This window comes from Aphelocoma coerulescens, chromosome 3 (assembly GCF_041296385.1).
Source record: "Aphelocoma coerulescens isolate FSJ_1873_10779 chromosome 3, UR_Acoe_1.0, whole genome shotgun sequence".
NCBI lineage: Eukaryota > Metazoa > Chordata > Aves > Passeriformes > Corvidae > Aphelocoma > Aphelocoma coerulescens.
Window position 1 is genome coordinate 79,027,091 of NC_091016.1, and position 24,886 is coordinate 79,051,976.

Sequence of the window (24,886 nt, forward strand, 5' to 3'; positions counted from 1 at the left end):
ACAGCTCCACAGCCCCGCCCACGCCCCGCCGCCCCTCCCTGAGCGGGGCGGGGCCAAGGGCAGGGGGCAGGGCTCGGCCGTTGCCGGGGCAGCGGAGGCGCGCAAAGCCGTGGCGGCAGCGGGGGCGCGCACGACGGGTCTCCCACCGGGAGGGGGGTTCCCACCGGGTGTGTGTGGAGGGGTGTGTGTGGAGGGGTGTGTGTGGAGGGGTGTGTGTTCATGGTTTAATTCTTTGCTTTGGTTGTGATGGGTTTTGTGAATTACGAAATTGACCCTTGGGAAGGTTTGGGGAGGAGTGAGACTGCTGGGAACGGCAAGTAAAGCTCAGCCGGTGAGTTTTCTGTCGGGGCAATGGGGAGTTGGTTCGCATGTGGAGGCTTTTTTCTTTTTTTAATATTAGAATGCATACTGAAAAAGTGCCTGAACATTTGGATTTGGTGTTTCAAGACCAACGTTTCCAGATTCTCATCCTGAAGTAGATTCTTTCAGTTGAAGTTTTTATTTTAGTTTAAAACTGACTGGGAGTTGTGTGGGGCTGTGCTGGGTTGAGTGGTTGCAGGTGGGTTTTGCTGGGACTGTGAGATTGAAGTGGCCCTCTGAAGACAGCGAGGTTTTGTTTCGCCTTTTCCAAACAAACTTCAGCGAGCTCGTCACGTTTTGGCCTCCATTTTGTTTGAAAGCTCCACGCAATTTTTCTTCCAGCTTACCTTAGAAACTTGTTTCGGTTTTGATTTGTTATGTAGCACTGGACTTGCAACCACCTGCATTCCTGGAAGAGCTGGGATATGTGAGAGGAGATGACAGAAGAGATCACGAACTGTGATTTAATTCTGTTATTATTCGTGTGCCTGCCTGTGTGGACAAAGAGAGTAGTTCCATTGACCATGATGGGGCCGTTCTGTGTCTGAAGTGCAAAACCAAAGGTCTTGACAGGCCCATGGTCCATTTCAGAGACCAGAGGGAAGTTACAATCGTGTGGTAATTGGAGCAGGAAGGAAAAATCAACAAAACAACTAAAAAAGAGCAACAAGCAATATGAGAGTAAAGAAAAAGTCATATCAGCAGTCAATGATCAGGGATGGTTCTGACAATCCTTTGTTTTTCAGAAGTGGGGTTTCTGTCTTTTGATGGTTACATTGTGTATGTTCTCTAAATGCTCTTTCTTCTTCTAAAAGCTGTCTTTTTTACAAATCCATTCACCTTGTAATTCAATTCCATTTTAAGGTCATTTTACACACATGTAACTACGGTACTTTATAACAAACTCTTTTTTTCCTTCTAGCCTTAGCAAACACATGGCTTCACAAGAGGGAAAACAAGCTGAGCCCTTTACGGACATCTTTGATGAAGATGAAGCTGAGCAATCCTTTCTGTTGTCCAAGCCCACTTGCTTTATTGTCTTTGGAAAGCCAGTAAGATGTTTGATAGAAGTTTTTTCTTCAGATATTCTGCTAACAATTTTACTTTTCTTTTCGAAACATTAGTTTAACAGGGCTACCAAAAGGGTCAAATACCTACTTTTTTACCTTTGCTACTCTTCAAATCCTGCAGAGGATGGTAAAAATTCTGGTCTCATTTAATGAGACTAATTTTTGCCTTCAGTGACCAGTCAATTGCAATTAAAAATATTATTATTGTACTAAAAGTTACACGTTGCTCAAAACGTTTCTTCTCTTTTGACATTGACATCTGGATTGTTTATATTTTTGTGGTGGTTTAACCCCAGCCAGCAAGCAAACCCCATGCAGCCTCTTGCTTACTCACCCTGGTGGGGTGAGACAGAGAATCAGAAGGGTAAAGGTGACAAAATGCGTGGGTTGACAAAAGCCATGCACGTGAGCAAAGCAAAACAAGGAGTTCATTCACCTCTTCCTATGGGCAGGCAGATGTTCAGCCATCCCCAGGAAAGCAGGGCTCCATCACGCTTAATGGTGACTTGGGAAGACAAACACCATCACTCCAAAAGTACTTCCCTTTCCTCCTTCTTCCCCAGCTTCCTATACTGAACATGACACCGTATGCTTTGGAATATCCGTGTGTGTCAGTCAGTGTTCCCTCCCAGCTGTGTTCCCTCCCAGTTCCCCATCCACCCTCACTCTCCTCGCCAGTGTGGCAGTATGGAAATCAGGAAATGCCTTGGTTCTGTGTAAGCCCTGCTCAGCAGTAACAGAAGCATCTCTGTATTATCAACACTTTTTTTTCAGCAGAAATCCAAGACACAGCCCCACACTAGCTACTGTGAAGAAAATTAACACTACCCCAGCCAAAACCGGAACAATGCTATTACAATATTTTAATTTTTAATAAACTTGACAGATTAAAGATAAATTGGTGTAAAAGAATGTTCAGGTTAATGTAATGACTTACAGACATGCAATGAGATATTACAGATCTTTATATTTGGAAACATTCAAAATCCACCAAGTCTTGATAAAAGGATCTGCACTACATTTTAACTGTAATTCAAGGTCTTTCTTTTTCTAAAATAATTTGTGGCCTCCTTAACTTAGAAAAATGTGATGGTTTTTAATCCTAAACTTTTCAGATTGCTTTTTTTTTCCAAATGTGGGGTTGCATGAGTGCCTCAGTTTGCTGAAGGGAGTTCTTTTTTTTTGGTACAAGTTTGTCTTATAACATGTCTTATGGTTATATGCACTTGTTAAAGTGCCCTCAGCTCGGTAGAAAACTACAGTGAACTAACTCATCTAGTTTTAAATGAACATCACATTTTTAACCTTACATGAAAAAGGTAACTTTATGTTTTATAGACCAAACCACCATAAAATTCTCACCGAAAGACATTACAAAAAATTCTCACATTCTCAACCATTGCCTTCAGTAGATGTTTGACATTAATATATAACAAAGGGTTGAAATAGTACAGACCTTGCCAGGAAAGCAGGGAATTAAATAGTTTATTTTTATGATAATATTTTTTATATTTATGACTGATGTGCAGAGCACCTATCCTATTTGAGATAGTGCCATTAAAGCAAAGCCAAATACCTACATTCTCCTCGCACCTGTAAGATATAAGGTCTGAGTAGGCTGGAGTGTTTGTTGATACACTCCTAACTGGGAACATAATTTATTTGTGGGGTTTTGCTATTTTTTATCACAAAATTTATCAAGGACAAACAAACCGTCAAAACGGGTCTTCTTATAGGCCCTTCTGAAAAAAGGGCACAATCCTAAGGGTGGAAGATGGTGCGTTCTGCAAAATCCCACTCAGATAATCACTCTTGGAGGCCTCAGCTCTCAATTATGTTGGTTCCTCTGGATTCATGTAAATGATAAAGATTTTGTTAGTATCAAACCAGATCTGTGGACTAACAAGGACAGTTTTTAAGCATTTGTTGTTTTAGTGAAAAAATATTGTTCCTAGGTATCCCACTCAGGGTTGAGCAGGTTTGCATCATAATTTGCTTTGAGGCTAAAGATAACACATCTTAGTCCTAAGGAATTTCTCATAGGAATTTGTGGTCAAATCATAGCTGAGTTTTAGATAGAGTTACTCAGAAACAAACAGTCTAATTACTTTGGAGATAATTAGCTACAAGGGGCAGTAGCAGTATATTAGCAATGCTGGGTAATACAAAGTAGAGGATGGTATTAAGAAGAGTGTTTTGTGTTTGCCCAATGCACAACTCTGAGGCCCTAATCCCAACGGGAGATTTCCATTGTTTTTATCATGTGAAAGTATGTTCTTCATTGCGTTATGTGTTTGGTTTTGTTCTGTCTGTTTTTCTTTTAAAAGTGTATTTTTCATTTTAAGGGTTCTGGAAAGAAAACATTAGCTAGAAAACTAGCACAGAGATGGAACTGCATTTTCATAGAAGGTAAGCATATGCTATATTTGGAACATTGCGTTGGCTTCACAATAGCTTTTGGTTTAGAATACCCTCACTGTTCCCTGTAATTCAAAGGGCACGTTTCTGATTGCAGCAAACACTTATGATAAGGACTAAGTAACCATTTTACCACAAATAAAATTGCTGATAGTGGTCTTTTAGTTATTGAAAGGCTTAGAAAAATCATTGTGAGTTTTTTTTCATCATAATCAAATTCTATTCCCAATCATGTAAGGGAATCCATGTGACCCTTCTTATAAACATGGGGGAAACTTATTCAACTTCAAAGAGCACAGACATTTTCTAGTGCAGACCATGAAAAAATAGGAGGGTCTTTCCGTTCTGTTTGTAGAGTGTCCAGTACAAGGGAATGTACTCCAGGAAGCAGAGCTATTTATCAAATGAAGTATCTTTATCTTCTTTTGAAGATTTGGAATTGTAACATGGTAAAATCCACTTTTAACAAAGTTCTTTTTTGACTTAGGTATGTATAGAATTTTTAATTCATAGTATTGTATAACAAGGAAAAAAACTAATACCTGGTCCAAAAAATAGACCATACCAAAATCAAAAAGGACCTTAGGAATGTACTCAAGCCAATCCACTCTGTTTGAATGTATTTAATCCAGTACTGACAAATGTTCATCAAATTTGTTTTAAAAAATTTCTAGGCAGTCTATCTCTGTAACACACTCTTTGCCATTAGAAAGTTTTTCTTAGCAACTGATCTAAATCTTGATTACTGCATTTTTAAGCCTTGTTTCTAGTACATTAAGGGAATTATTCTTTTCTTATTTTGTTCATGGTACTTCTTTTAATCTTCTTTAGCTAATGAACCCACGTGTGTACACACTCATTGTTTCAACTTATGCTAGTAAATTTTTTTCATTTTCTACATCAGAAAAGAAAGAAACGAAGAAATTCAACATACATAAACATGAATAATTTAGTTCAGAAAGGACCTCCAGAGGTGACGGAGTCCAACGTTCCTGTCAAAGCAGAGTCAACTAGAGAGGGCTGCTTAGTTCAGTCTGGAATATCTCCAAGGACAGAGGCTCCACCTCTCCCCAGAGAAACACTTTGCAATGTTTGACTACCTTCTTGATGAAAAATTGCTTCCTAATTACCCCATTCGAATTTCTCATGTTCCTATTCATGTCTGTTGCCTCCTGTCCTAACTGCACTTTTGTGCAGACTGTGGTTCTGTCTTTGTGACCTCCTGGTAAATAGTTTTAGATAGCAGTAAGAGCTGTCTGGTTTTTGCCAGGGTGAACAAGGCCAGTTCTTTTGGCCTCTCCTCTTCTTTAGGCTGTTCAACTCTTCTGATGGTTTTGGTGTCATCCACTGAACTTGCTCCAGTGTATCAACATCTGTCCTGTGCTGTGTTAAAAATAAACCAAGACAGAAAATGATTGAATAGGAAAGGTGTTCTCAATCTTTTAAATGATGAAATACTTTCTATTAATTTATCCGATGAATGGGTCAATACTCATAAGTAAAACAGGGCCAGCATGCACACAGATTGCTGAATTTCAGTTGCCTGTATTGTTTATTAGTACATTCCCTGTCTCTGTTTTGGCCCATGGCAAATATTGTTCTCCCAAACACCTATCCATAGTATGAAAGGTAAGATGTGCAACAGTCATCATTCCTAGTAGGAACAGTTGGAAAACAGCCACTGTGTTTTGAGAAGAAAGATTATGGCTGTATAGGCATGAGTCACCTGGCTTCAGGACCTTTCCCTGGCCTGCTTTATTAGTAATATAAATGTAGCCTTAAGAATAATTCTTGAAAACTTTTGTTAAATGTCTGATTATTTAACTCATACAGTAGTGTGAACGACTTCCAGGGTCGTTCTAGTATGATGTCACTGTCCATAGAGACATAGAACAGTCTTTGAATTTGATGGATGTCACTTTTCTAAAAGTAGATGATTTTGTGTGATTTTGTGTGTCTAAACAGTTCTTCTAAATCTTGGTTTTTAATTTAAAAAGTGATTGAGCTCAAATACTCATCTCTGAATTGCAAGATAGGATTGCTGATTTAATTTATATCAGTAGTTCAGATAATCTTGCAGAGCTGCTGTTGTGCATTTTTGTGTAGTATATACCGGGTTAAATTATAGGGAGAAACTCCTACCCAGACCTTGCCATAAGGCAGCAGGTTCTGGATGGGCAAGCTATAATAATGTCCCTAAATATAATGGCTGTTCATTCAAAAATAGTCTGGTTGCTTGGAGCACACATATATCTTCCTCTGTGTGTGTGTGTATGTAAGTATGTATCTGCATGTACATGTCTGTTTGGAAAATATTTTGTATTAATTAATTTAATTTTCTTATGTTTGATATGCTTCCTTAGCTTCAGAAGTAATTCAAATGAATATTCAACAAGAAACAGAAAATGGACTTAAGGTAAAGATCTAATCTTGTAAGTTTTGTCACATTTTTAACAAACACATGCTATATAAGACTATGTTTTGCATTTTATCCTAGTGTCAAGAATTGCTTTGTCAAGGTCAAAGTATTCCTGAGGAATGGGTTACAGAAATGATTCTGCAAAAGACTGAGTCGCCAGAAGTTGCTCATTTTGGCAAGTATATTTATAGCTTCAACTTCTTAGAATGTGCTAGCTATAATTTTACATCCATTTTACATCCATTGGTGCTCAAATATAATTCTAGCCTTTTCTTGTGCTCTTCAGGTTGTGGAATATCAATAAACTGAAAGTGTGTTTAGGGATTAATTTGCCAGTATGGGAGATCAGATGAAGTGTCATACTGGTCCTATGTTGTGTTAATTTTGAGAAAATGATTTTCCCAAAATTTTAAGTGTGGGTATGACTCTTATTTGACAATATTATCTGTCTAGAAGAATTTTAGGATTTAAAACACAGACATTTTATTCTTCAATACTTCTAAAACAACAACATAACAAAAACCCATCAGCAAAAACATTTTAAACATTTTAAATAATGAAAAATAAGGAAAACAGATTATGGAAAATGCAAAGTTATACAGCTTTTTTTTCTCTTACAGTGTTATTATTCCCTTTGCATTTTGTGACACAGAGTAAGATGGATGAGAATAGTAATGATAGTGGCTACAATTCTTCTATTTGAGGAAAGATTATGTTAATTGAGGCTGTCAAGACAAGTGCTGCAAATCTTGCTAGTGTCTGAACCTGCTTCCCTGATGAGAAAACAAATATACTGCTAAGAGGAAAGGAAGTAAAAAGGAAATGTAGTTTCTTTTTCTTGTTTTGACTTTTATTTGAAATTTCCACTGTAGGAGAGAGACAGGTGTAGTGCCAAGAAAATGTTAGTTTCTACTGCTCTAAAAGTTAGCCTGCTTTTTTTAAGCTTTCAGTTGCAATGGGTTTTATTCCTTCTCTAGTACAAGACTGAACAGTTTTGCAAAATATGCAGCCTTACCTGGTGAAACCAGGCTTTTAAAACAGTATAAAAAAGACAGAGAGATAGGGAAGAAATTAAAAAAAAAAAAAAAAAAAAAGGACACAAGAAACTGCTGGAAGAGGTAGCAGCAGAAATGCCAGTCTCTTAATCCGTATGTTAGGACTTCGGTAAAGGCATGAAGAGGCTTCTCTGTTACTGGGGTTCCCCTCCTTGAGTCAGTCTGAAGATTTGTGTATCACAGAGGAGCACAGAGGTCCTGGAGACTGTAAACATGACTGTAAAGTTGAGTAAAGTTTGGTTCTTGTAGCCAAGACACCTTCTGCATTACAGATGCCCCAAAGTAGGAAAGAATAGAATAACCAACATCCTCACTATTTTTCTACCAACTAGAACTGACCTCCAAAACCAATTTTTGTTCAGTATTTTCTAGTTCTAATAACTTTTTGTTTATCAGCTACTATCTTAATGAATCCTTGGGAAGCTTAAGTAGGTTTTCAGCAGGAACTAATCAGTTAATTCACTGTAAATTATTCATTAAAGGTTAAACTGTATGAAAGGTGGGGTTTTTTACTTTTAGTGTTTGTAAAATACAAGTTTATAAACAGTGCACACAATAAGCGTGTCTCGAAAGCTTCTTGGTAATCTCCTGGTTACTTTTTGATCTAGTTGATAGTTGCCTTAGGTATGATTTTTAGTCTCCCCACATATTGATTTGTGGGCAAACACTTTCTCAGAGAGTGGTTTCCCATGTTACGCTCCCATTCCCCCCACATCAGCTGTTGTTATCTGGGATGTATTGATAAGCAGAGGCTGCGCACCATCTTCACACCTGAGTACCAGTTAGAATTCTCTAAAAGTATCAACAATTTAGAACAATTTAGAATCCAGGATTTTACTTTCCTATATATTATGCTCTCCCTTGCTTATCCTCTTCTTCTTTTGCACCTATGGGTAGTAGCTTCCCAAAGAAGTAGGAGTCTTCACTCCTAACACCTCTTGCAAACACTGCTGCTATGTTTTTGTGCTGCTCAGACTTCCATTTAAATGTTATTACATAAAATTCTAAGCATGTACTGTTCCTTGAAGGGAATATTCTTGTTATTTGGCTAAAACCATCCACCTGATTTTTGTTTAGTCTCTCATCCTGACCTCATGAATATTGATTCTGTTGCTATTCAGTAATTCTTACTGCATGCATGCAGCCATCAATAGTTATATTACTGTCCTAGGAACTTGAAGCCACAAGTTCATCTGTGGGGCTGAGCACTGTAATACTAGGAAAAAGATGTTATTACTGCTCTGCTTGTCATATCTAGCCAACGTCTGTTTGCCAAACAGGTCTCAGCATTGGGAGTCCTGAGTGAACAAATGCTTACCAAATTATTCATGTGCATACAGTGTGCATAGTGTCTCCTTTTGAAAGGCAGGAGAGTGATTCAGACTCCCTTCCTTGTCCATGGAAGCCAGAACATTTAAAGGATGTATAAAAAGCCTAGACTCCTAGTTTAAATGTTTTAAATCAAAGAGTGGCTATTTTTTGCACTGCCTTTTATTAAGTCTTTTAGTGGCAAAAATGGTCACTGAAAGCTTGTTACTTTTTAAGTGCTACAGTGTCTGGGCTAGGCACATAAAGCAGGTGGTCTGAGTATGATCTTTCATGTCTACTTGTTTTTTATTGAGTTAACAAATGTTGAGAGGACTCTATAAAGCTGGAAACAACACACCTTTTTGTCTGTATTTCATCTGCAGCAGACATGGGTGCACAGGTTTTTTAGTGGTTTTATGTCATGTACATGGTTTAAAATTGTACCACTACATGTATTGTTTGAAGGAGATGAGTATAACTAGCTCTGTTATTGACAAACCCTCTAAAAATATGTTCAATAAAATGTATTTGGCAGGTTATGTTCTCACTGGATTTCCTTCTCTCTCGGAGGAATACATGACTGTTCCACAGCAAATAGAGAAAATAATGAATCTAAAATTAAAACCGGATGTCCTGATCAACATTAAGGTAATGTCATCTTCAGTAACTTCCTAGTATTTTTTGTAATTATTAGTTGACTCATATGCTATGTATGCCAAATATTTTATTTTTCTCTGTATACTTGAGTAAAGAATTTATTGAGGAATGATAAATTCTTCTCTTTTATATTGGAATAGAATTTCACTGGTTTGTTCCATTATAAGCGTTGCTCAAGAAAAATAATGAACAAGTCCTAAAACTTCAGCAGCAGTTACAGTCTTTGCACCTCTACCAATTAGAAGATACAGGTTTTCAAGAAAAGGAAACTTTGAATTACATGATTATTATGGGATTTTGGACACATGTACATCTGCCACTTGTGTAATGCATGAAGAAACTTCTCACATATGGAAGTTAGAAAGCAAATAGTTTTATTTTTCTGTCACTAATTGTGAAACTGCTTCATTAGTAATTCATCTTGTTCACAAATCTCAATATCTTCATGAGCAGTGATGTGTCACGCCAGATATTTTACAAAGGTGACTCTGGTATAACCAGAGAAAAAAAAAATCATTGTTAGTGTGGGATTTAGAGGACTTTCTCAATGTAACTTAAAAGAATGGACTTGCTTGCTATGTCCACATTATAAACAAAGCAAGGCAAGAAGGACTCTGCAGACATCAGGCCAACTGCTTTGGCCAAACGCTGCTAAGCTGTCTTGTTAGTCAGAATGGGGTGGCAGTGCCCAAACTGCCCACAGGGAAAGGCCCGAGGCCTGTGCCATTCTCCAGATTGTACCCAGCTGTTCGCTGGGGAGGGTTCTGGCTGGCCCACACCGAACTGCGCCAGACTCCGTGCAGACAAAATAACCGTCCGTATGGTCACCAACACGCTTTCAGGCCCTTCCTCTAGCAGTGTTTTATTTATAATCAACTAGATCATTTTTGTCTTCTCCTTTGAATGTGCAGAGTGAGCTGCTGAGACAGCTCTGAATAGTCAGCGTCTGGTGGTGTGCTACATTCTCATTGGGATTTTGATTCTAGTTGGCATCTCTGTGTGTTTTGTCAGATGCTGAGCCTCAGGGTATGGACCTACTCTATCACTTTTCAGATTTAACTCAGTGTTTGTTTTAATCCCATACTTTTAAGACTAAATTTGCTTGAACATGCATAATGAAAATTGGTGAATGACTACTTCAAACCTTTTTTTTGTGGTCTCAGAGAGATCCTAAAACATCAAAGAAACATATTTTTGTGCTGCTTTTCAGGCAAATTTGATTTTTTCAGAAAGTCAGTCTTTGTTTTAGCGCTAGGTAATGAGCAATCCCTGTTGTTGAGAGTATGTGTTGTATAGATTCATGCGTTACAGTACAAATAGAAGAGTGATACTAACTACACTGGAAAGAAAAATGAAATTCTTGATTTCATGTAGTAACATGATCTCCTCCAGGAAAAGGACTGAGACTAAATGTACATTAAAAATCCTTGCCCCAAAGTCAAAGAAATAAGTTTACCTTTGGTTTCAGTGGATTGAAGCTGTTTTCACAGATATGTCAGAGTTGTAACTATTGTCATTAGCTCAAAAAGAAAGGAAGAAGGAAGATTGCAGATAACTGTGGCAATAATGAAATACTGTTATTAGTAGACCAATTTAGAGAAATTTTGGCTCTCCAAGAAAAAGATGTTATAGCAGTACAATAAGCACATTATTTCCTTTTAATTTTTCCTTGCTAGTGTCCAGATTATGATTTATGCCAAAGAATATCAGGACTAAGGCAAAATCCTGATTCAGGGGAGATATATCAGAGGAGCCAGTGGGATCCTAAAGTTACTGACAAGCATAAGAAAGAGAAAGATCTGGATGAAGAAGAGGATGAAGAAGAAGATGAAGAGCAGGAGGAAGATGAAGGAGAGGAAGAGGTAAATATTGCTAATTTCTAAACAGTGCAAAATACTACAATGTACTTTAAACAAAGCAGAAGAAATCCTGATCTTCTAAAATATCACCATACTATGTTACAAATTTATTTTGCTCAAATTCAATCTTAATTCCATTTCTGTCCTACTTTAAGAGATGTGGGATAACACTTAAGCAGCAGGTTTAAATGACAGCAAATGTTAATCATTGCATAGCGTAACCTGGACTCAGTCTTTGACTCAAAAGTCACTGATCTGTTTCTTGCCACAAGTTAAAAGTGTGTATCAGGGGGAGAAGGGTGGCTCTACACTGCCTGTTTCTTGATCTAGATAAATAAAAGAGTTCTTAATTTTTGTTTATTGTAGCAACTTCTTACTAGTATTTTCAGGACACTAGCTTATTTTCTAGTTTTGGTGTTACAGTACTACAAATGGATTTTCTTTTTTTTATTTTTTTCTTCATGAAGGTATTACTTTTGAATTCAGGTCAAATTTTTATAATAGGGGCCAGAGACTTATCAACGTAAGTTCTAGGCACATTGCTCTCAATTCATAGAAACTACACTTCATCAGGATAGGATCATGGTCAGTAATCACTGGACTAATACTCATTGCAATACTCTCCAAAGCTACTTTATTTAAATTTGAGTGAAGACAAAAATTACTTTAATACATTATTTCTGTATCTTGAAATTTTCTTTTGCAGACTGCAGAAGGTCCACGAAAGAAATTAGCATCTTTTAATCAGTTAGTGCAGAGGCCTGAAGATTTTCTTGAGAATGCAGAGAAAAGAATTGGAATATACAAGGATATGATGCATCAACCTTTAGAAGTAAGAAAAAGCAAAGTAGTATGATTATGCATAACAAAAGATTCTTAAAATATCTTACACTGTTTTTATTGTTTTTTTAGTTTGAGATTTGTTGTATTGAGGTGGTCATGCTTCAACATATCCCCAAATTCTGAAATTTATTCTGAAATCAGTGATACAAAGTTGTCATCTGCAGGTGTTGTTTATACTCTGGAGTCAAGATAAAGTAATTCACTTTGACTTCTAAAAGTGAAACCATACCTGCCACCACAGATGCTTTCTAAATCCAGTAAGTGAAATATTTGAAGACTCCAGTGTTTCATCACCATTACCAGAGTCCACTCCAGAATGCAATCCCATAAGTAATCTGCATCCATTGTCTTCCATTCCAATAGATTCCCTTCCTCACCTGCTTCATTGCCTGCAGATTTATATACACAGTAATTAGCCCATTAGTTTGTTCTACCACTTTAAATTTAGTTTCTGCAGCAATTACATTTTCTTTCCCTGTTGTGTTCAGGAAGGTGCTATAGATAAAATTGTGTAAAAGTGGTATGATGTTCTTTGCTAGAGTAACAAATGCATTACTGCTGTGAAGGGGAAAGACAAGTGGTATCTTTGATCATTACATAATCTCACATGGATTTCTTATAAGTGAACTAATGGAAAGTTGTTTAGATTAAATTACTTTAGGATGTATACCAAACTTCAACAGTTTCAACACATTCCACTAGTTGGTAGGGTTCACTTAGGGTTCACTAGTGATGAATGTGTTGGTGAAGATGCTTAGTGGTTTTTACCTTAAAATTTGCCATTTTAAGGTAAATGGTCTTTACCTTAAAAGAACACAGGGTTTTATCATTGGCCCAGGCAGAATTTGAGATGATGAAATTGAAATTGAAACAAAAATATTGTAAGATGTGCAGTTTGCACTGATAGGGAGAGAGGTGGAAAGAACTTTGGAGAACTCACTTTGATTTCTTGATAAATTGTTGGGATTAAGTGGACTAGAAATAAATGTGAAATACTACAGTGAGGAAGGAAACCTAATGAACAACAACATGTGAAAAAATTGGCTAGACCTCAGTACTTCAGACAGCCCGCAATCTGTGGGGATTTAGTTAGTCAAAACTGAGTCAATAAACGAGATGCTATTGTTTAAACTTAAATATTATGGATGTACTACTAAGACTGTAAGACCATTGTATATAAGAGAAAAGACAAACTATTATCCCCTCTTTAGAAGAGTATTAGAAAGAAATAGTTATCATCTATATCTACCACAGATAGGGCAGATGATTTAATTTACGGTATAGAAGACAGACTAGATGAAATAAGCCAGGAAATGAGCTCTGACCATAAATGTAGCGAAGAACTGGAATTGATTACCTTCAAAGTTGTAAAGTCACCTTCAATAGGCATTTTTAGGCCTGAGGTGAGACCAGCATTTGTCAAGAATGGAATGAGTGTTCTCAGTCCTCAGAGAGAGGCATTAACAACTGTCATGGGATGTTTATTTTAGTCTTAAGACCTTATGTTCTAGCATGAAAATTTAAAATAAGAAAAATAAAATACATGGTCCAAATTTTAAAGGAATTGGGATTCAGGACCAAAATTAAAACATTGGTTTCATGATTGGCGTTTCCAAGAAATGTATTAATTGACATTGTCATAATTTTCCAGCAAAGAATTAAGGTAGTTAGACAATTAAAAGTTGAATTCCTACACAAAATGTTACTGTGTCTTGATATCTTTTAGCTCTCTTGCATTTGAACTAAGACATCTAAGTTATCTTCTGAACCCATTGTAACCCCAACTTTGGAATTATCACTATATTTATCTGTCATCAAATCAAAGTTCCTCTCCAGAAGATTTTATAAGCCATTAATACAATGAATTTTGATTTTGCTGAAGTCCCCAGGAGTCCAGCCTTTGATATGTGTAGGAACAGAATGAGTTTCAGTGTCATTATCTGGTTAACCATACTCAGTTGACAGTTATGTCTTTGTTCTTAAACAGGAATTCTTGACTGACCAGGATTGTCGATATCTTATTGAAGTGGATGGAAGTCAGCAACCAGATCATGTCTTTGAGGTAAATAAACTATGCACCAGCTAAGTTAACCTCCACTAGAAAATAATTTCTCAATTCTGTGGATTGTTTTCCTGTTGGCAAAATTTTAAGTCGTGTTTAAAATGCATTCATTTACTATTAGAAAACATGACTTTTGAAATACTTGCTTTCCTTCCTCTATTAGTTGTAGGATTCACTGCTCTGTCCCCAGGCTTATATATATGTTGCATGAGAATATTTTCAGGCAGGCTACAAACTTCTGTATTATCCCCATCAGGTTTCAGTGCTTTTTCTGATCTGTATTAATGTAAAATATAATGAGAAATTAAAACATTTTCAGTATGATATATTTACAATACTGTTTTATTTGATGCTTGTATCTAAAACTACATATATATTATATAATGGATTATAATTTTTATTAATTTTGCTATTTTTTGCAAGGTAATAGAAGACTCCTGATTCTTGTAAGAATTCTGCTGAGTGCTTGTGTCTAGATTTTTAGCTTGTAACAGAGCAGCTTGTTCTCTCTGTTAAAAAACCTACAATGGTAAATTTTACAATGGTAAATTTTGAAGATAAATAATCTTATCCTCTGCCTCACAACTAAAAGTTCCTTCAAATCAGAACCTAGAGTATGGGGTTGAAAATGAAGTAGGAGATTGTCTTTGACAAGGTAGGAAGTGAGCTTCTCCTGCATTTTCTCCTCTGTTTGAAACAAATCGTATTATAATTCTGTAAGTTAATTATTTCATTTTATACTTAACTTTACTACTAAGAGTGGTCCCATGGGAAAAAAAATCCAGTAATTTTGCAGTGTTAGAACATATGATTTCCTCATTTATGATCTGTTTTTGAACATTACAACACAAAATGCAATCAGGTTATGATTCCAACTATTTTACCTACAAGTTAGGCAAAGACCTATTATAAAACTAGACCAAACATGACACAGTTTGCTTTTTCACTTCAAGAATACTTGCATTCAATCAAAATTACATTCAGGAAATACTTCAAATAAATTTAATATCATCTGATTCTCACTGGTAGACATTTGGCTTAAATACCATTTAAAATAAACTACTCAAAGTTGTATTGCTTCTGAATGTGTATAACCTGATTTCCCAAAGAGATTTGCCTCTTTTTCAGATTGGAGCTCATCAGAGTATTTGCACTGCCTTGGGGGAAACCTTCACAGTCTAGTCCTTTAGTAGGCTTGGGATTCACAGCATAATGAGATAAAAAGGCTGTGATTTGGCATTTTCCACTTCCTGTATCTACCAAATAGCTTGTTAAAACCCAACTCAATAACTAGCATGAGTCTGAGGTAGAAACTGGGCCTTAGTGTTTATGTTGCCATTATATAAACAGTAAGTTACAGTTTTAAATACACTTCAGGGGCCCTTCAGATGACAAAAGCAGTGATTGGTACTGAATCAAGACTTATTTTCTCATCAGGCAGTGGTAGGCCGGCTTCAGTCTATGGACATTCAAAATGCAGCTCCTATAACCAGACTTAAAAGTGAACAGGAAGAAGAAATGCTGGAGGGAAAGCAAAATGTAAGTGTGCTTTTCTAAAGTGGGACTGACTGTAATAACTAGAATTATTTTTCTTTTCTGCTGTAAGCTTATAATAGAGCATCTTTGTTTCACAACAACCAGGTTTTTTTACCATGCAATAAGGACATTTTTTAAGCATTGACCTTTCAGAAATGAGAATTTAAGGTAATTCTGGGGCTGAAATCCACTTAAAAAGTATGAAAATAAAAAAATCTGTCATTTCCCAAAAAAAGGGTAATGATTATAATAAAGCTTTGAAAAAAATGTTTGTTTTAGCAATAGAGGAAAACTTAATTCCTTCCAAGGAACTAAAGAAACTTTAGCCAAAGGATAACAGTCTCATCAACTGACTCTTAGCTCAGTCTACTCTTTTCCTGAATAAGAAACAACATGCTAATCCAAATCTAGCAGCATTCTCCATAATTGAGATCACATTCATTCTATTTTCCTGAAATTAATTAGAAACATGACAAATGAGTGCTGAATTTTGTTGAATCATAGCAACTGTAATTTGTGTCCCTTCCAAATAAAACTGAAAACCAGAAGTCTTCGCATGAATGTTGTTGCCTATATTTAGTTGCAATCATCTTTCCTATTTCTTAAACAAAACTTTGAATATATGAACAGAACTGTAATGAGGAGACCCCACATTTTCAGAGAAATACCCCTCCCTTCACTTTTCTGTATTCTCAGTTTTTAACAAATTCACAAGTGAAAGACTTTCTGTGTCAGAGGTCATCAGTATTTATTAGTTAGTTAGTTTGTGTGTCTGTTTTAGTGTGTGTGTAAGGTTTTAGTAACCACAGTATTCAGGGCAAAGAGTTCTGCATCTTAACTGAACTTTAGGTACAGAATTGGTTCCCTTTGTGTTGAACCTGCAGTGTCCTCCAGTTTATATGCAGAAGTCAGTGAATAGTTTGGTTCTCTACATCTGCCCTCTAATAACTCATGATTTCAGACTTCTGTCCTGCTCTTATGTAGCTATACAGAAGAATTCCAGTCTGTATAATTTTATTCCTTCTTACATGACAATCTTTTTGTGGAATTGATCAGTTATATTACCTTTTTGCTGAAACTTATCCAATTTTACTGTGTACTTTCTGAGATTAGAGCAGCAGGAGGCACATTGCAGTAAAGATGAGGGCAATATTTAAACAATTAAAACATAAACCTTTATCATCTATTCTCTCCTTGCTCAACATTCCTAACATTCAAGTTGGTTTTCTGATTGCTCTTGGGCATTGACAAAATGTTTTCACAGAGGGATCTATTTCTGAGTAGTGACAGTCAGTGAAAATCCGTAATTTTCTGTGTAGAACTGCTATTTTAATGCCTGGCTTTGTAGGTTCTGAAAGTTCTTCTGCAGTTCTTCACAGCCAGCACTTGTCTGTACTATTCCGAATTTAGAGTCACCATGACTTTAGGATTCACTCACTGTAAAAAGGCTATTGAACTTGTTCCTATCATATGATATTTCTGCATGCCTAAAATAGATAATTTAACATTGCTATTCCCTGACACAGATCATGGTCCTTTTTTCGTACCCTTTAGAATAAATCTTAGCCATTTTCTGTTGTCTTCAATAAATGGCTCTTTGTAATTTTAAACTTCTAAAAATGATAAGTAAAGCATACAGGAGCTATTTAAAATACTATTTCTTTTAAATAAATCTGAAAAATGAAGTAATTTCTCTTTAAAATTGTCCTACAATTCTGAAATATATAATTTTAAAAAAATAGTTCTAAAAAGCATAGTGTGGTTTTCTTTTTAAGTTTGCTTATTTTCCATCAAAAGGTTTCAAAAAAGTCTAATAAAAAGGCATATGTAACTTCAGACAAAAATTACATTTGCTGTTATTGCTATTTTAATAAACAGGATGAACTTTTCCGAGCTCTGTCATCTTACAAGCTGATAGCACCCAGATTCCGATGGCGTAGGAGCCGGTGGGGACAAGTGTGTCCCGTGGCTCTAAAGGAAGGGGACATTGTAATGGGAAACCCAGAGTTTGCTGTCAGGTTAGTGGAATTTGACACTCTTAATTTTCATATCTGTTTTATGAGATAACTGTCTATATCTCTTAGCTTCTCTTCTGTTTTAAGTTTTCTAGGTAAAATGTATGTACTGTCATCCCAAGAGGCGTTGAAAAAATTTATGTTAAATCCACGGCCTTACCTCTTACCTCCAATGCCAGTTTCTCCTTGTAAAGTATTTGTATTTGGTCCTCCATTCTCTGGAAGAACAACTATTTGTAATGTAATTGCACACAATTATAAAGGAAAGGTAGGTTCATAAATATCTTAGGTAGCAAAGTATCAGCTGGGGCTTGGGAATCAGTTAAGCACTTTCTTGTCGTGTTACTAACATTCACATTACAAATACAGGGATTACAGAGGAAACATAGGATTTTAGTGAAATTCATTTTTATAAAAGTAGTTACAGATCAAAAATACTTTTATATACCCGCTTATGTTGCAGTTATTTGTCTTAGCATTAGAATATTATGAATAACTTTTGTATCTAAGATAATTAAATAGAAATGCAAATTTAAAATAATTTCTTTTTTCAAAAAACCCCAGCCCTGCACTTGAATTATATGTATTTTTTTCTGAAATTTGCAGAGCTTTTCCAAAATAATTTCATTTTATAGAAATTGGATCAGATGCTATATTTGTCATCTGTGATATTTGCATTTTTTCAAATAATTTCACTAGGTTCTTGATATGGACAAACTCATGAAACAATATAAAGAAACAAGAGAAAAAAACATTGAGGAATTGCAAAAGGATGCAGTAGAAAAGGCTATAGCAGCAGTGAAAAATAGATTGGAATCAGAAGAACAATCAGAAGAATCAGGTGAATAAACTGTTCCATGGTCTTTGAAGCTGTCTTATTTGCATTATGTTATTTAACTGAAGCAGTTGCTGTCACTTTGACTTAGAAAAAGTTGCAGAAGTTGTTATGATTGCTGTGCATTAAATATGAACTAAAAGAATATGGCAGTGAAGGGAATAGCTTAGTAAAAGTCAGTATTTTTTACATATATATATCTATAAATCCTTTGAATTTGAGGGCCATGTAAAAAAGAGTTTTCTGAACTCTGAGCTGAAAGAAGAAATTGGTTCTGACTGATACTGGTTAAAAACATTCCATTTTAATGACTTTCTGACAAGTTAAATCTCTGCAAAAATGAAATACTCCTCAAGAAAGCAGCTTGTCAGCTGGACTGATGTGAATCCACACTCAAGAAATTTTTCACTTTGGAGCAGCCTTCCAAGTATGCTGTCACAGATGGCACATTTGTAAGTCACACCAGCTCTGGTCACATTTAGACTTCTTAAGCTGCCTAGGTTTCTGCAGCTTGAAGAATTCAATAAATATTTTGAAAAGGTGAAAATAATATGTTGTTTTAGTATCTTTTAAACAAAGTCTGAATTTTTGCCAAGGAATTTTAATGGAGGCTTTTCAAAATAATTTCTTTTGAAATGAAAACACTCCATTGATTTAGATTTGCCTTTTTATAGTTAGCTCTAGTTATGGTTCCAATGGACAATCAGACCATTTTGCCTTACTCACCTAAGAAAGGAATCATGTTTGACTTTCTCATGGGTAGATACATCTAACAAGAGGTTGGTGTATTCTTCTAGTGCTGCAAAACAGGTGCTGACAGTGATGAAAAATCATAGGCATTGCATTAAGAATAATAGTGAGCTATGAGGATAATAGTGAGCTATGAGACCAAAATTGAAACAAGTTAAACAGTGCTACCTTCCAGATTCCTGGCTATGTAAATACTTTTGAGGACAGGGGTGTGAAATCCTATTAGGATTAATGAGAAATTAATCCTAATTAAAAACTTTGGAGAGCTCAAGCAATTTTATTGCAAAACTGAAGTGCAAACAGAGGATGTATTTTCCCTTACATATCTTTGTATAGCATAAGATTGTTTCAGAATTTTTCAATAGATAAGGAGATGTTTGGGTTTGGGCTGCATTGAGGTTTTTTGCAGAATGGAAATTATTAAAATGCTGCCCCTTTTCCAGGGACCTCGTAACTTGGCAAAAATAACCTGATAATGCGTACATTTGTGCATGTTAAAAGTATCAATACAATCATTGAAAAATCTTGGCATAATTACAGAAAGTAAATATGGCATTTTTTCCAAATTATACTCATACAGATACTGCAGTTGGCTAAAACAGTTCTTCACCAAATTTTATCAAATTAACATGTTAACTGTGAGTGTTCCTTAAAAAACTTTTAAATAATTACAGTTGTTTTGCCAGCAATTAATAACAAAATGTGGATCCATTATGAATGTTTTGAGCATCATAGGGAATGCAGGCTTCTTGATTGTTAAAAATACACTGCCTTGATCTAAGATTTGTATTGATTTAAAAATTAGTCTGGTCAACCTTTTGATTTAGGAATCAAAGAGAAATCAAATCAAATCAAATCAAATCAAAGGAAATTCTTGCATGTTGCAAGTGCCTGATTGTTCTAGTACATAAATGTCATTCTGTTCATACTGAAACAATATTTAACTTAGAGGTAGAAAATACTGTACAGTTAAAAAGGTTGAGTTTTTTATACTGAGAGAGCAAACCAAGATCTTAGAACTTATGCTTATGAAACACTCTCTAGTTCTGCATTCAGAACTGGTGTTTTTTTCTTTCTCAGTGCAATTGTGTAGTATTGCTTAAAATGACTGCTGTGCTGGAGTTATGATTTAATGCTTTATTTGTTTCCTAATTTCTAATTGAAAAAAATTCTATTTTCTTTGTGAAGTGCTTTTAAAAACTCTATATTGTTAGGAATACCAGAGATAACTGCTGACCACCCAGAAGTTCAAGCTATGGTAGAAGAAGCCGTGAAAAGTGCATCAGTCTCTGAAGTTACAGTGTCATCTCAAATACATGCTGAAGTACTGGAGGGAGCTATTGCAGAGGTGAGACTGCAAGTACTATGAAGGAAAGTACTTTTTTCCTAAGAGCAAGTTGTAACAGTTTATGCATTATCCATATATGTTCTTAACTTTTCCATTTGAGAGATCAGTTTAGTTTAAATAACATAGCCTGAAAGCTTACATAGGATTGAGGCGAAACTGAGGAAGATCATGAAAGGCAAATCTATTGAGGACTACTTTATAGTCCTCTATATATAATAAATATATATATGTATGTGTGTGTTTGTGTGTATATATATATATTCACACACATATACAGAAATATTTCTGTATTGCAAATTACCTGAGCTACAAATTGTTAAAGGCTGGGAGAATTATCTGAAGGATCATTGTATGCTTACTCTATTCTTATATTCTTAGTCACTATTAAAGAGGTGAACACCAGCTGTAAGAGTTTGAAAATAATTGTTTGAAGGTTTATCCAAGAATCTTGAACTGTTTTAAATTTGTTCAATGGGATGTAGCTATTGAAACTGGAGTGTAAATTCTTTAATGGCAAGCTTAAAAAATCACTATCATATTAGTCTCTCCTTGTTTAAAGTGTTCTTAATTTCATTCAGACATATAAAGTTATGAATATCATACTTTTTATTGACCTGAAATGACAATAAGGAACAATCATAATAACATCCAGAAAGTAATTTTGTATTGTGCAGTCTTTTTTGTACAGCTGATGGACTTTAGTCTTTTTATATTCCTGAATGTGACATTTTATAATAGCTTATGAAGACGAACAAAGACAGGTTTCCTGGTGCTTCAGAAAAAGGAGGGTGGGTAGTGGAAAACTACCCTCTGTCAGCAGATCACTGGTCAGCTTTATCAGAGAAAGGACTTCTACCTGACACTGTTGTCTGTCTGAAGGATACACAAAAAGATGGTTAGTAAATGCACACTAATGCAACTTAATATTTTCTTCTTTTTTTCTGTGCTGGTATCTGTATATCAAACATACTTATGAGAAGAACTAGTACTTATGTCCCATTTATAAAGCTTCAAGGGTCTAGAGAAGGAATAATCCAGTCAATCAACAAGAGTACCACAATTTCTTACAATTTGGTGTAAGGGAATTACACAGAACTGAAAACAGGAATGCTTTGCTGTAACAGTAAAGGAAATTCCTCCTATTTTTAATCAGTTTTCAATTTTCTCCTATTTACAACCAGCAGTAAATACCAGTGGACTCTAGCTTCAGATTTTTGCATTCTTTGGCTGGCTGGCCACCACCTTGCAATGTGGCTGTCAGTCAAATTTCTCTGCCTTGGTTTTTCCATTTGCAAAATCAGGTTAGAGGTATGAAATTTCTCAGCTTGAGAGAAAAGGCAGGGGGAGAAATACTTTTATGCAGGTGTATCCTGTTCTGCATTCTGGGATCAAAAAAAAATAGTAACTTCCTACCCAGATTGATACAATAGCATAGTATCCATGAATTCATAGTAAGGGATTTTTACTTTATTCTTTCAAGCCAGAAGGAAGGTTGGCACCAGGCATGAATAACTGAACAGATTCAAATACTGTTAAAAGTTTGTCTGTCAAAGCATATCTTCATGAATTATTTCTGTTTGATTAATTCCACACCACAAGTTTAATTGACCTTTGGCAATTTTTGATCATTACGTGTTCAACCCAGTCCATTGTCAAAAGGTCTTTCCCTGGCAGAAACTTCCATGCAAGAAAGGCAGGATGAGTCTGTTCTGAAAGAAAGCTCAGTAGATGCCCAGCATTGGAATCAGTCCAGAGAACTTTTCAAACCCTTGTCCTTGAATATAAAAATCAGCCTGAGAAAATCAAGGTTGCACAGTTTACTCAGAACAGATTTCTTATTAAAAAAACCCAAACTTTTCAGTCAACTTACCAGCAAATCATCCTCACAACTTGGGTATAGTACCTAAACTACTTAATCACATAGCTTTGTGAAATTTTGTAATTAAAAGAGTTTCAGTGTGGCCAGAGCTTATACACAGACTAAATACTGGCTGAACATTTCTATGAGAAAGTTCTAGATCCAGTGTTTGTCAGAAAATCATATTTGCAGAACCTGTCATTCAAGGCTTCATCTCAGACACTTTCGGAAAAAACCTAGGGGCAAATTGCATTTCCATGCCTCATCTTTGTTTCTCAGACATTCCAAGCTTATTGAAATGTTTGTGAATCTAGTTTCTGGGACACAGTGCAGTGTCCTTTCATACAACCACAAAAAGCATCCTCTTCATGTAGCTGGCATATGGTAATGAAACATCAGTACTGTGTACTAAATAACAAACATCAGGAGTCTGCCTCTAGCCTGTACTGCAGGGAGAGCACTGAAATGGGAGAGGTGCTTTCAGAATTATATTAAATTTCTCTTCACTTCTCAGAATTTAACAAATTAGTGAATTAATTGGATAGAAGAAAAGGTTGTCTTATCATCCCTGAAAGTTTTAATCTAGATCAGACATTTTGGAAACATAATTCTTCATGACAACCATATTGAAAACTGATCAGTAACTGGTCCTTTTTTTTTTTTATTTTGTGAAGGGAAGAATGTAGGAATGTGTAGCAGAGGCTTTCAAATTAAGGCCTCTCTAGAGCCTTCCAATTTTGTGCTTCCTTCCTGCAATATACACCACTCTGCCATTTCCACTAGTTCTCAAAACCTAGCTCTCAATTACTTGCTCTAATCTGAAGAACCTATTTTATTCTCTTGGTAGTAGAAAAATTTGGCTAAAAACTGTAGCTTTTTTGCTTATGGATACATTTCCTTGAATTTAGCTATTTTGTTTCACTTTATTCTTTTTATTTGCACAATTGTGTTGACTCTTTACTTCATTCCCACGCATTTCCGTCATGTATATGATGTATACGTAGTCATGGAGTTTACATTTTCACAGCATTTGAGTCATTATTTTGTAAGCTGTTCCCTGACCTAGTCTATACTCTCATAAGTCCACTGATGAAAATGGGTTTAAGCCACACAGCCATATATAAATCTATTTGTCAAAGTAAATGAGTCAGTAGAGTTCCTACTAGGAACAGCACATTCTTCATTTCTGTCAACCAGCTGTAGTAGTAGAGGTATGTACATTATTTATATTTTTATTTGAAGTTTTTAATTTGTTTCTTCATAGCTTTCTTTGTACACTTGCAAATAAAATAAATGTCAGAGTAACACATGATATATGAAAGTATAAGATAAATCCCTTCAGTTCTGTCTCCCTTTATAGCCTTCATAACCTTCTAATATCCCAGATTCAGTTTATTATATTCTTTAAATTGAAAAAAAAGCTCTAAACCTGTAGAAATCAACAGTATAATAACATTTCAGTGGTATATATATGCTTTTTGTTGACTTCAAAAAAGTTGTCAATAATTTATTAAATTGTATTCCTAACCCAATAACTTTAGTTTTATACAGATGCATTAAAGTCATTACTGTCATGTAATTGTACTGCAGGAGCCTGTATACTACGCAGAGCATACCTAGCAAGTAGGAATGAAAATAATTCCCAGATTTTGGAAAGACCAACAGATGAAGCATTAGAAAAGAAAGAAGATGATGCAAGGTAAAATACTCCAATTATCTGAATGTATAAAATGAGCACAAGAAAATTCTAGCCTCACTTTGTGTTAAAGGTATCAGTGGATTTATCACACAAATTAACTAAAGCAGTACTCTAAGACTAGTTGTGATATATAGGGAATAATCCAGTATCTGTTATCTTTGAGGAATATTACAGTTATATCAGTTCATATGGTGGCATAAAAATCTCTTTCTGAATGCTTTTTCATTAGCCTTTCGTTAGTCCAACCTTCTAATGCAATGAGAAAATAACATTTTAGATAATAAAACATATACGATTTTTATTTTTTACAACCCAAATTATATTTCCACATCTTTACATTTAATAAATCTGCAACTTTCTTTCGTACTATCTATAAAAGTCTTAAGATAAATGAACTTTTATTTACAGAGGAGAAATGGAAGAAACACTGACATCACAGGAAGATCAATCTCCAGCTTCTGCTGAGGAGAATGGTGAAAGTGTGTATCATTTGACTTCTATTTTATCTAATTATGTGTTTCAATCATTTAGTGATTTGGTATTTATGCAGATTTTCCAGTTTTGATTTCCTTTTTACATTCACCATCTAGAAAAATGACTTTTTGTTACTATCTTCGCTGATTCAGACACTCATTTCTGTGTGTCATTCCTTATGTATGTTACAGAATAGAGATGGTTTTCATTAAATCAGCCAGCACTGTTGCAGTTTTCAATAAATCCAAAGGATGGGACTCTGTCTCCTCTAGTAACTTTTCTGAGTGGTTTGTTAACTGTCTTGAAACTACTCATCAAAA

At 35.5% G+C, this 24,886-nt stretch overlaps 1 protein-coding gene across 4 annotated transcripts; it reads left to right on the plus strand.

Annotated features, from left to right (window-relative positions):
• The first annotated feature begins 243 nt into the window (after nt 1–243).
• Nucleotides 244–24,830, plus strand: AK9 (adenylate kinase 9). Of its 4 annotated transcripts, XM_069010995.1 has the most exons (17): nt 244–331; nt 1,283–1,412; nt 3,776–3,839; nt 6,212–6,264; nt 6,346–6,442; nt 9,166–9,278; nt 10,964–11,149; nt 11,853–11,978; nt 13,977–14,051; nt 15,489–15,590; nt 17,466–17,605; nt 17,690–17,870; nt 18,302–18,443; nt 20,402–20,535; nt 21,274–21,430; nt 23,984–24,092; nt 24,501–24,830. In XM_069010995.1, exons 2-17 carry the CDS (start codon nt 1,296–1,298, stop codon nt 24,655–24,657), a joined length of 1,953 nt encoding a protein of 650 aa, XP_068867096.1. In that variant the 5' UTR covers nt 244–331; nt 1,283–1,295; the 3' UTR covers nt 24,658–24,830. The 4 variants fall into 4 exon arrangements, with proteins under 4 accessions (XP_068867096.1, XP_068867098.1, XP_068867100.1 ...); XM_069010997.1 differs by lacking the exons at nt 21,274–21,430; nt 24,501–24,830 and having other exon boundaries at nt 23,984–24,086; XM_069010999.1 differs by lacking the exons at nt 17,690–17,870; nt 20,402–20,535; nt 21,274–21,430; nt 23,984–24,092; nt 24,501–24,830 and having other exon boundaries at nt 18,302–18,412.
• Nucleotides 24,831–24,886: the final 56 nt, after the last annotated feature.